Source organism: Pezoporus flaviventris, unplaced genomic scaffold, assembly GCF_033815535.1.
Source record: "Pezoporus flaviventris isolate CSIRO_AGI_PZ_B2104156 unplaced genomic scaffold, CSIRO_AGI_Pfla_v1 ptg000029l, whole genome shotgun sequence".
Lineage (NCBI taxonomy): Eukaryota > Metazoa > Chordata > Aves > Psittaciformes > Psittacidae > Pezoporus > Pezoporus flaviventris.
This window is the reverse complement of record NW_026892577.1, coordinates 12,219,949-12,233,259: the sequence shown is the minus strand read 5'-3', so window position 1 is coordinate 12,233,259 and position 13,311 is coordinate 12,219,949. Positions and strand designations below refer to the sequence as shown.

The 13,311-nt window shown below is 37.8% G+C and overlaps 1 protein-coding gene across 1 annotated transcript in view; it reads right to left on the bottom strand.

Annotated features, from left to right (window-relative positions):
- Nucleotides 1-13,111, bottom strand: part of ADGRA1 (adhesion G protein-coupled receptor A1) — a 280,413-nt gene extending 267,302 nt beyond the window's left edge. The window contains exon 1 of the mRNA XM_061459064.1: nt 12,794-13,111. Coding sequence (XP_061315048.1) covers nt 12,794-13,017 — 224 coding nt within the window. The 5' untranslated portion in view covers nt 13,018-13,111. The remainder of the gene's footprint in view (nt 1-12,793) is intronic.
- Nucleotides 13,112-13,311: the final 200 nt, after the last annotated feature.

The window sequence follows — 13,311 nt, the reverse complement described above, 5'->3', positions numbered from 1 at the left end:
AGCAGCCTGTACCTTTTAAAGACATTTACCTCCTCCAAAACCTCTTTTCACTGGCATGCTGTTATTGCAATTTAACAATTTGGGGTTTTTTTCTCTCAATGAGACCATCTCCCTCTCTCCTTTCCACAGTGCCAGCTACTAAATGAAGCACAAATTTGCCTCAAAACACAAGGAAAATTGAAGATGTACTTATGGTTCAGGAATACAGAGGAAAGCAGGAAAATCAATTAATCTGCTATGAGAAAACTAGGCCAACCAATGAGAAAGCTGACTTCAAGCTTTTATTTTTCATCAAACCAAAATATTAAAGCAGAAGTAGAGGTTATTTAAAGAAGTTTTATCATTGCTCTCTTTTCATTAAGTTAAACACAATGTTGATTACATACAAGAAAGCATACTGTTAGTATATATTAATCTTACAACTTGAAATTGCATCACCTCCTTGTCTTTCAGCTTACTGACAGTGATTAATGATAGCTATAACAAGAAAAAAATACAGACAGGTTTTCCCCCATTGATGACAGAACCTGGTCCATTTTCATGTCTTTGATGACCACGTCAGCTCTGGCTGAAACAAACTATAAGGCGTTTTGAACTCTTGAAACTCAGAAATAATCAAAAGGAGGGAGCCCCTTGCCAGCATGTAGTTGAGCTGTGGTACATGTTGCCACAGGATGCTCCCGGTGCATGGAGCTGGCACAGGTTCCGGAGGAGGCTGTGGAAAAACAATCTATTTTGGTAAATTAAATACACAAGAACTGCAGCTCTGAGTTGGGATGGAGACCAGGAGATCCTTGTGGGAAGTATCACACTGCCGCTCTATCCGAGGGACCTGCTTTTAAACACCTTTAAACCGGAGACACAGTACTGAGCTGCATCATGGGTATTTGCTCTGGTCTAGGGCAGCCACTCATATTTCTGTTGATGGCCCAGATGGCAGGAAATGAAAAGCTGTGTAACCATCAAGATTTTTAAAGTCCAGGTATTATATTTTTACTTATTCCAAAACAATTCTAGTAACTGAAAATTCATATGAAACAGCAAAGCAACAAGTAAAAATAGATAGGAAAACCAGCTGTCCAAGTTCTTCCAATGCTTTATTAGCTATTCCAATTTCAGAAAGGAAACAACAGTCAACCAAAAAGTCTTATAGACTAACTAATCCTACGGAACCACTGACTCAACATATAATTTAATACCACCATTTTGACAGCTACTTTCAGAGGAAAAAAAAAAAAAAAAGCCCCAACTTGACTTCAGTGCTATTGAATAAATAATTACTTGAGGGATTTTGTTTAAACCAATCACTCTGCCTCAGCTAAAGCAGTACTCTGGAAAGCTAACATTAAAAAATTATTTGTTCTAATCTATTCCAAACTGGGGCACAGCATCTAATCGTTCTTCATTACCAAATAGATTGGTAACCAAGTATTCCATTTGTAAAGTATCCATAACAACACCAAATAGTTGACCTGAGTTCTTCAAAGGTACCTATAGAAAATAAAAACTTAAACAGCATTTAATTACAGGGAGATACAAGCAATCAACTCCATGAAAAATACATGAAAAATACATGAAAACATAATCAAGGATGTTTTTATTTAAAGTAATTTTGTCCAATTAGCGATGCTGCTGTATTTTTTATTCAAATAAAGAGGCCATTTTAGCCAGCAATTTACTGTTTAAATGTGTAAAATTGTTATGAAGACCATTCTATGGACCAACTCGTTAATGGACTAGTTATTAAATACAGGCACAAAATAACTGAGAATTGTTTCAGAAAGAATAACTTTTTAGAAACAGGTTTATAATGATAATCAATAAGCACGAAGAACTTTAAAGCAGTAAGTTCATTTGCTCTAAATGCAGAAGATTAGAATTTACTGCATTTATTTAGCTCTTAAAGTTATTTTTTGCTTCATCAGTCTATACTGTTGACTCTTAAAACTGTTATTTATAACATGTAATTGTGTAGAAAGTGTAAAGAATTATGAATAATACAACAATAAATGACCATTAATGTGGGAGCTTTTTCAAATTTTAAGTGTTAGGAATTTTGTTATTTATCCTTTTATTATAGAAGGGGAAAGACAAAGAAAACTGTTAAAAAATTACTTTCCTTTTTTCTACAAATCCCCTTGTTTCTTTTTCTGTTTAAACTAAAGACATTAGTACTAGCATATTTGGAATAGATCCAAGAGGGCTAATGAGTACATAAATATGCCAGGTAAGTTTTTATTTAACATGAAGAGCAGTTAGCATTCACTGAATACATATATTAAGTCATACAACATTTATGATTGACATCATGTCATTTTCTGATGCTCATATCTCAAAGGTTGTCAGTGTTTGTTCTTCCTCCGGTATACTTTGGGTCCACAAAAAACAGGTCCTCAAATGCTAAGAACTTAATGCAACTCTATCAATCAGCATGGTTGCTGAGGAAAGAAGGGAAGGGGAAGGGGAGGGAAGGGAAGGGAAGGAGGAAAGGAAAGGAAAGGAAAGGAAAGGAAAGGAAAGGAAAGGAAAGGAAAGGAAAGGAAAGGAAAGGAAAGGAAAGGAAAGGAAAGGAAAGGAAAGGAAAGGAAAGGAAAGGAAAGGAAAGAGGAAAGGAAAGGAAAGGAAAGGAAAGGAAAGGAAAGGAAAGGAAAGGAAAGGAAAGGAAAGGAAAGGAAAGGAAAGGAAAGGAAAGGAAAGGAAAGGAAAGGAAAGGAAAGGAAAGGAAAGGAAAGGAAAGGAAAGGAAAGGAAAGGAAAGGAAAGGAAAGGAAAGGAAAGGAAAGGAAAGGAAAGGAAAACATGACCATCAGGAAAAAAAAAAACAAAACAAACAACAAACCCAAAAAAAGACATTCAAAAACAAAACAAAACAAAAAAAAAAAACATAACCAATCAAAGAGCCTTATAGACGGCTTCCTGCTCACATTGAATGGACTTACGTACTTACCCAAAGTCTCCTAACATTAAAAGAAAAACGTACAGAACTTCCCTCCCCAAGACTCCTATCTGATATAGACAAGAGAAAGAGCAGATTAATTTTCTGAGCGCATACTGCTACCAAACATGGAGGAAAAACTCCTCATAAAGAAACTGCAGATATTATTCTTACATGCACCAGCAGTTTAACAGCTACCTGAAAATCTATTGTTGTAACTCCCACAGCTTGACTCTGTTTTCTAAACACCATGTAATCCAAATTCCTTTAAACAATCATGATATCTTACTTTGAAAAGTTACCTGAAGCATAATATAACAAAACTTTACCATTCTCCCACTACAGATGATTACCTTGCTATAAATGAGATGATGTATGACTCCATCAGGGACTCTGAACAAGTCTAATCACAAAATACATGCCCAAAACAAAAGCCTTATAATGACATTCATTACCAAGGGAGTAACGTATTGTTTTCTTCCAATAGAGAGAATGCTTTGTTTTGTGCATTTTGACTGTGTTTCCTTTCCTGCATCCCATATGTATCATGGATGGAAAACTGTGGCTTTTGCAAAGTTGAAATGGATTTGTCAACTTCTACAGCCATAACTGAGAACAGTTCATTAACTTTATCTAATTTAAGATACAGGTATATGATAAACTCAAAATGTGAATACTAGCTATATCACAGGAGAAAGGAATGCAGTCCCTTAAGCTTAGACTTGCCTACATACTGAAGAGTTTAGTTTTCCGGCCCAAGAACTGCAGTGAGAATAACAGCACACATTAAGATTTCATCTTTATAATTATTTGCATTATACACATTAAACAGTTTAGAAAGGACTGTTGCAATATTGCTTGAAAGTTGTCACATAGGTATAGAGAAAACTGGAAATTAAACTTTTCTTCTTCCCATCTGAATAATACACAATGCTGGGGATGGAAAACAAATCTGATTCATGTGACTGTTCCCTCTGATTATCAGCAACATGTTTGCTGGGTCAATGTAAAATTACTGCTTGACATAACCACATTCAGAGTTCTCTACTCCACTGGCTGCAGCTTAAATGATAAACTCTATAAGGAAGCACAGCTTCCTACTGCAGAAAAAAAGGTTTTCTTGTTTGTAAGTTGTGCAATAGAATCAGCTCCATCTGCCTGGCCCCAATTCCAGGCACCACTGAACTCCAGGACTTAATTCAAATCTCTCTGAGGACCCATATCCTCACTCATTTCAGTTCCACTCAGTAAGTTCAGAAGAGACGGATAAAATGAGTCAAGGATCAAAGGTGATGAGGGAAGATGTAATGGAGGGTTTTAGAAAAGGAAAAGAACTTTAAAGTCATGTAACACTAAAAAAGTAGTGGAGACCATGAGCTGAAAGCAGAAGCTGCAGCATACAGCAGTGATAGTGCAGAGGCTGGCAAGCAAAGCGGAGCATGCCAAGGGCCAAGAGCAGGGAGATATGTTTTCTCCTTTTTTAGAAATGCATTTACAGTAAATTGTGCAATACATGCAAACAGCGAACAAAAATAAGATGCAGATGAGAAGAAAAAAGGGGGAATAACAACAACAACAATAATAATCATAGAATCATCGAATAGTCAGGGTTGGCAAGGACCTCAAGATCATCCAACCCCCCTGCCATGGGAAGGGGTATCTCACACTAAACCATGTCACCCAAGGCTCTGTCCAACCTGGCCTTGAACACCGCCAGGGATGGAGCATTCACAACTTCCCTGGGCAGCCCATTCCAGTGCCTCACCACCCCTACAGTAATGAATAAAGTGCAGAATGAAAAGGTTCCAGAAATAATAGCAGATGGGTCCAAGCACCCATAGGATGACCTATGAAAGGATGTAAGAAAATTCAGCATTTTTTTTTAGCATGCAAATCTCCCCTGATAAGACACATGTTAAAGTATAATAATTCCATTACTTAGGAGTGCTGGTAAATTAGATTCATCTAAATTGGTAACACCTTTTTTGGTTTTTATCTCCCTCTCTCTTAAACGCTGGTGGGTTTGCTGCTGCATCAGGTTATTAGCTCATTACAGTAAACGAACATTTCCTCACCTTTCAGCATACTTCTGAAATTTCTGTAAAACCTACTGTATTAATAAAGTTGCCCACAGACAGGTTATGCTCTTCTTCCACCTCTCTGATCTCAAAGAAATCAATACCATGCACATTAATTTTTAATGCACCTATCAAAAAAATTGTTGCCAAGGAACTACTGATATATAGTAATTTTAAGTGCACAATTCTTTCATTAAACCTACGCTTTTCTTCATGTTTTCCAGGCCTGATTTGGTTACTACTAGTTTTAACTTTATTTTCCATTGTATGGTGTAGTTTGTTCTTTTCTCAAGTTACAGCAGACATAAAACCTTCACTTTCCCAATTTCTACTTTTGTCTATAAAACATGCACTCTCTGGGACAGACAATTCCATAACACAAGGAGAATGATTTTATGGGGAGACATCCTTTTGATTGACATTCGAAGGAAGAAATCATAGTAATTCTTCAATAAACAAGGAGAAACATAAAAGTACATGACTTGGAATTTGGAGGCCTTGACTTCTCATGTTACACAAAAACCATAATGATACCTTAATAACATAGAAAATCCATTAAACTTCATTTTGTGTTATACAAAGCCTACAGTATATATGCTGAAAATGCATGCCAGTGCCTTTATACCTCCAAGAGTTTTGATAAATAGCCATTTCAGAAGAAAGCCACTCACCAAAGGAAAGCTTAAAACATAAGTTTAAAAGAATTTGCTTACTTACACATAGCTATCAGCAAGCCTAAATTCTATATGATCTAGGAATAAAACTCAGGTTTTCTCAAAGATTTATAGGTCTATGAGCATAATACCCAGAAACCACTGTATGCTTATTTTATTGACACAACAGTTTATACATTTGACATACTGCTGTTCAGATAAGATTATATTCAACTAAGTACAGAAAAGAAACTGTCAACAAGTCTGTAAGACTATGATAGAAATTGCAAAAGCACAGTTTTCATATGACTAACCATACCTTCAGAGTACTCCCAAATCAGTCCCAGGCATGAAAACACAGTTGGAACTCATTTTAAGAGAAGTGTGAAGAATAGCATGTTGCCACAAAAATAGTAACCAAGCCTGAACTGTGTGTTCCCTGTACTACATAATTGCCAAAGAAGATGAAAGAAAAGTTAATATTATAAATAATACAGAGTTTTTAGCCAAATTGTATTTCGGAAGTCTAGAACTAGAGAGCAAACTTGTAATTGATTGAAGTTAATCATAGTTGATTAGAGATGCACGTACCCAACCTTTCCATGTTTTGTACACTTTTACTGCTGTGAAGGTTTTGTTATTCTATCAAGAAGATGGAAAGAGAGGAAGCCTAGAAATCGATACACAATTTTTCCACAAAAATCTAAATAAAATTGTATGAACAGTGATTCTTGAAAACATGAACAAGTATTAGGAGTAAAAACCAAGTTGGTACAAACCTTTGGCCCTCAGATACGTACAAAGGAAGTATGTAAACTTCATATATGTGAATGTACATTTCCTCCTGGCTGTTAGAGCAGAACCTTTGCCTCAGTAAAGATACTCCACCCTTTAACTTTCAGATTTATGCCAGCTCTGTATTATAAAAACAAGACAACAGTCAGCAGTGAGGAAAGTAGGGATGGATTATCAGGAACATGACTGCATCCAACAGCTGCAAAATTTGTGATGACAGAGGGTCCAAAATAAGGAGAAACTCTGCACAAGAAAGCAGTGTTACTCCACCTATTTCTGACCAGAAAGTTTTGGGGTCTATGTCAATGGCAAAAGAATAAATGGGCTTCCAGAGTCATAGGGTTTCATAAAACCCTGTTCTTGTACAACATCAAAAAAATAAATAAGATCTGTGACTTTAAACCTCTGAAGATGGAGAAAAGGGAGAATGTATGTAACATTAAACCTTTAGAGCTTCATTTTAATAACATTCTTCAGACCCTTTACTCCTCACTATTCAGACGTGTTTTAAGAGTCCTTTTCCCTCCTTCACCTCTCTCCCAACCACTCCATCATTCCCCCTCTTCACCTCACATCTTATAATGCTAACAGGATACTTAGAAAGGGACAAGGAAAGAAAAATGTATTTTGAGAAAATGTTTCAGTGTGCCTTCTGGGAAAGAAAAAAAAAAAAAAAACAAAAAAAAAACAAAAACATATTAAGAGCTCCATTTTCAAATCTTTAAGGAACGGTCCATTCTAAGAGCTGACAGTACTTTGGTCCTGAGGGGCAGCAACTCATGCAATGTCCTACAAAAGCAAATCCCGCATACATAAAACACCTTCTCCCTGACCCCTACTGCAACAGATGAAAATACCTACATTTCAGAACCAAATTTCTGTTCCAAATATCTTCTGATAAGGAATTAGATAGGTTTTATGAATATTAGGCCAACCTACAAAGAAAAAAAAGAGCCAGTGGCATATACTAAATCTCTTCCTGCTTAAGGCAAACAAGGACAATAGCTAACCAGCTGACAAATTATATTATAAAACCCCAACTTCATTTAGAACTTCTTAATAGATATCAGATATACACTTAGATGACAACACTCACTTCCCACACGTATTACTATCCTCCTGTCTACCCTAACCAGTTTATTTTTACCTCTAGGATGAAATCAAGTATAAGATCACAACATTGCAAATTTCCTAATTTGCAGCAAAAAAAAAAAAGGACTTGTTTTCTACATAAAATTAGTAAATTAATTAACAGTTCAATACTGTAAAATCATTTTAGCCGTTTCTAAAATTATCATCTCATTGTCACGCACAAACTACCTGCCTCAAAGAAAGTTACACTGAGGACTTAAAAGCAGCAGAGGGATATATGGCACTGTTTTAACTTATGACATTTCCAGCTTAATAATACTAGTAAAGACAGAAACTTCAGCGTGATTCATATAACTTAAAAAATTAATCTGGTAACTACTAAAGCAACCTTTATTGTATTTTGGGCATTACTTGCAAAGAGAGTTTTATTTTCCTTAACAGAAATTTCTTACCCTCCTCTCCTGTTAAAATCCCAGCAAATGCATTAGTTTCAGTCATGCTTTGGAAGTGGTCATCATACTTGCTGTTACTGACAAGCAGACAAGGGCCTTCCATGTTTTATGTGTATTTTGTGTCAGTTTGCTTTGGTTAGGAGTTCCTTTCACAATAACTGGCATTTCAAAAAAAAAAAAAAGTAAGCATGTATAAATATGTATACACACATAAATAATGGAGCAGGAAACCTGGTTTTATTCTTTTTTTCTGCCACTTTGAGTGAAAACAGGAAGCTAACCAAGGTGAAAACGTCTGTGCAAACCATTATAATGAGAATTAATCTTTAATAGCATTGCTAATTTCTAAATAAAAGCGTTATGTGAGATCTCTCATCAATAAAGAAAAAGATGTGAGTTTTAAGATGCGGAAATAAAACTACTGAATAATACTTTTTGATCATCCTTTCCTCAATTCTTCCTTTGTTTGCTTTGGCTGGCTTAACCTCTAAGTTCTCTGGGACACAAAGAACATTTTTTTGCGATCTATTTTTACAGCAAATGCTTATATTAAATAAACCATATCGATATATCCTAAACTGAATATAGGAGTGTAAAAGACAAGACTGGACATGAAACTAATACAGTAATATAATAACTTTGAATAAGTTCCAGTAGACATGACATAAATGAATGTGACATAAAAGTAAGTTTGGGACAGAGAAAAGCAGGGCAATGCTGCTTTCAGAAGACTACTTACTGTTTGTAAAGTGCTTTGAAGATGAAAACCCCTATGTAAGTATTATGGCTACAGATTACCACTGGAGTCATGTAGCCTCACTCAGAAACCAAGTAGCTGACGACTTTGAGACCTCTGATTCAAAGTCAGAAGAAATGCATAAATGAAGGGTCCTGTATGACATGGAATTGTTACTACACTACCTTAAATCTTCATTTCTATCATGAGCTGCAACATCAGATTTCTATAGGTGTGTCTATGGGTAAAATTCTAAATAATAACAACCTTCAGTCTGAATGCTGGACTTCCTTATGAACTGAGGGAGGGAAAAAAATATAAAAGTGATACTATCAGAAACTGATGGCATTTGTGGTTGAAAATATATTCTGCCCAGTGATATCAAGACATGCATTGAACTACAACTTCTTTAACCCCACTTGACAGAAAAAGAAGTACAGAAATAAATTGTTCAGTTTACTCCAAATAATTTGATTCTCAGAAGAACATCCAATCTGCTAATTTATGAAACTTGAAATTGCAGGACCTCCACATTCAAAAAAGCAACAACACAATTTTTACTATCATATCCCATATAGCCCAAACATTAACAAGTGAAGCAGAAGTTTAACAACTAAAATTTCTGCTAGCATAAAGGAGAAAGAAAATCGCAAATAATCTTTTTCTCTAGAGTTACACTTTAACAACCCAAACGATTGGTAACAAAAAAAGAACAATAAACAAAACAAAGTTAAATACTGATTCAATATAAGAATTCCCAAGTATTCAGCCATAAGTTCTAAACTTAGAAAACTGTATTATCCTGAAGGGATATGTCTCCTCCTTGTTGGGTCTACATTTCCATGCCTACTGAGAGTGATGTGGAGAGAGCAGATCTCATACATTAGTGATTCAATAGCTGTACTCTTCATGGGGAAAAAAAGAATAGAGAGCATTACTCCACCCCTGCCCCAATATCCAATACACAAGGCACAGAAATACATGTTGCAAATCAATAAGGTCTAGGATTCCTCTTACAGGATACATGCAAATACTATGTGAAGTGACAGCTAAGCTTTATATTTTGGTCTACATCAAGCATTTGAATCCAATTCCCAAAGCAGTAAAATACTAAATAAAGGCAGTGAAACAAGAGTCCAGAAAAAGGGATTTTGTGGGTTTTGGTATTTTAATATAAAGAGGAGGGGATAACTTCTTTATTAGCTTATATTTTGATTTTATTTTTAGTATGTTTATTTATTATTGGGAGTATTTATATTGTATGTTATTGGGAGGCAGTACTGAAAAGCTCCAGTGTTCATACGATTCCAAAGAAAACTTCTCCATGTCATAAACTGGAAATAATTGGTCCAAACTTGTCAAGAATGAGCATTTCTTCAGTGACTTCACACTAGTTTGCAGTCACTGTGTGTGACTGTGTCAGAAGTATTTTCAAGTAGCAATTCTTTCACTACAGATACGCCACAAAAGAGCTGAAATTGCAAACTCAGCCAAGGTCCATGGTCACTCAGGTGAAAAAAGAAACCAAAACATTAAACTAACAAATCATAACTTCTTAAATTTGCTGATAAGCAACATCATTACCCAGCATGCAAATGAAATGTTACACATCCACAGCTTCATATCTTAATAACTTAAGAGACACCGCACAGGCAATTCCTCTATCGTTTCTGCAGAACAGTTATTAGAATTTGGCTTCAATCTTCCTTTCTAAAAGAAAAAAGCACTAAGCAAGCAGCATCCCTATATGTTAAGTGTATATGTAAGATTACTTAATCTGTCCAAAACCTCCCAAACTGTTTGTTACGTTGTTTCATTACAGTGTTACTGCATCTGAATTCCTTTATTCACCTTGTTAAATCAATCCAAAAGATTATGTTCCATATGTTAAAGCTCTCTTTCTCTCTATGGGCCAATAAAACTGAATGGAAGCAGGCAGTGACTACTAGAATGTTCTCTTTTGCCCAAGTCTTCCATGCAGCTACAAAAACAAATGTAAGAGTACTAGTGTTTGAACTTTTTATCATTATTTCCTGCAGCTGGCCAAATCTCACAAGTGTTATTTAATTCAGAAACAGTTTCTCCTGGACAATCTCTGACACATTCAATCAAATTGTCATCTGTAGGTTCCAGCTACTGAAAATCATTATGTCTCTAACACAGATTTTAAACTTTTTCTTCCTTTTTATCTTCAAGATTTAGCTTTATATTTACTTACTGAGAAGGAAAAAAAATGAAAAAACAGACTGTAAGAGGGAAGGCATAAACTGAGGAGATACATGGTACTGTACTCATCCATGTGAAATTCAACAACAAGCAATGATTCATGATGTTTTATATCAACTAAGGACAGCTAATCAGCTCTCAGATCAATGGCTGTTTATAATTAAAGTTTAAAAAAAACTAAACAACCACAGTATCTTTCTAATAAGTATGAGCAAACGTTACCTGAAATGAAGACATTTAGAGGGATACTATCGAGTTTACTACTGATGCCTTAAATCATATGTATAAGTGAGCAAATCCTCCCACCTACCACTTCAAACGCAGCACCTCCCCCGTTCATCTTTTCTCACTTCTGTTTCCAATTCAATTTCTTTTCATTACATTGAATACATACTTCTGTTGATCCTATGCTCAGCTGGATTCATCTACTGGTGCTTTGCTCGTTAAAAGTTTCTTAAGAAAAAAAAGTCTAAGTAAGACTCTGTAAATCAATGCTTAAGATGAAAACCCTTTGCAGACATGCTGAGTGTCAGTTTCTACAGCTCCTTAAGCAATGGGAAAAAAACAGTTTCTGCCTGCCCAAGATGTTGACATTTTTTATTTCTGGTGGAGTACAAACCCTAAGTACACAGCCAGTTATATAAACTACAGAAGTAGCAGTGAACTTAGCACCTAAGTCAAAACTTACGCTGATGTAATAATTTTATTCTAAACCAGCCTATTAAAATTTGGCAGGAAGTGTAGCTTTTCTATCGTGTGTACTAACAAGCAAAAGTTCACCAGATGAATAACTGGCATACAGCTAACCAGCATCAGGTCACTCAACAGTTATAGCTAAAAATGAACCGAAGCCTACACAGCACATCTGCACATTTACAAGCACAAGCTCCCCAGATGTTATAAATTACTATATTTACCACTTGTCTCCCAAAAGTGTTGACTTAAAGAAAATGCAGTGAACAGTGGAGATGTTCACCGCAGGAATTGTCAACAGAACTAAATTCAACAGTAAAAGATCTGTTGATGTGTGCATGATGTAAAGGGTAAATGTCACAGAGCTATTACTGCTTGGGTCCATTACAGGGCCATTACTTTCACCTATACTTGATGATGCAGTTGGAAAAAGTTCTACTACTTTACTTACAATGCACACCATTTATTCAAGTTTAGCCATAACCTATTTCCAAGTCTCCTGGGGAGATTAAAAAAAAAAAAAAACAAAAAAGGCAAAACACTAAACTGAGTCGTTTTTCAATTACCAGACAACTCAACAATACTGGCGATTCAGTCATTTTAAGTGTTTGTACACAAACTCTTGCTCAAAAAAAAATACCAAAAGAAGATATCAAATTCCAAACGTTATTTAGGAGAGACTCAGACAGCACACCAGAAGGCATTGTGCCATTATCGATACCATAATACATTTATTGCCCGGATAGTTTGAGCCCATCCCGTCGCCGGCAGAAAGGTGCACCAGCGAGCTCCATCAGTTCTGCTAGCACTGACATTCAAACCACCACACACAGCAGCATGCAATTGACATCGGGGTAAGCCCAGCTTCCCCTGCTCGACCAAAACGCCGGCAAGTTTCCAAACTGTGCAGAAGAAAATAAATAAATAAATAAATGAAACATCCCACCCAACTCTCACTTTTTTAAAAGCCGGGCCAGGGTTAAAACCTGCCCGGAGTGGTTCTGCCTGCTCCTGCTGCCGCTCAGAGGGGTCCCCGTCCCTCCCCGCACTCCTCTCCCCTGGGCGCCCCACACCGTCCCCTCCCGCGGGAACGTCCCAGGGCCAGGTGCGCACTGCCCCGCGGGCCGTACTCACAGGGACACGGTGCGGTTGGGCAGCACGGCGGGCTGCAAAGTTTCCACCAAGTCCCCGCCGCTGCAGACCACTTTGATGCGGAGGGCCGGGCGGCCGGGCCCCTTGGCGCGCTCGGCGGCGCAGAGGCAGCGGTCCACGATGAGGTCGGGGCAGTTCCTGCTGGCCCCGCACAGCCCCATGACGGCGGCCACCAGGCAGAAGAGGCGGCGGCACAGCCCGCGCATGCTGAGCCAGCCAGCGACCCGCCAGCTGCCGCCACCACCGCTCCGCGCCGCGCATGGCACGCGCCGAGCAGCTCCGCTCCCCTCCGCGGGCGCCGCGCTCCCCTCCACGCCTCCTGCGCCCACCCCAACCCCGCCCCGCCTCTCGCTGCGGCCGGCTCCGCTCCGAGGGACCCCCCCCTCCTTCCTCCTCCTTCTCCTCGGAGGAGCCGCCGCTCCTTTCCTGCCGCAGCCCGTGCAGCCGCGGCGCTGGGCGGACCCCGATGCGCGCCCCGGCCCCCTTCAGTCAGCCGCTCA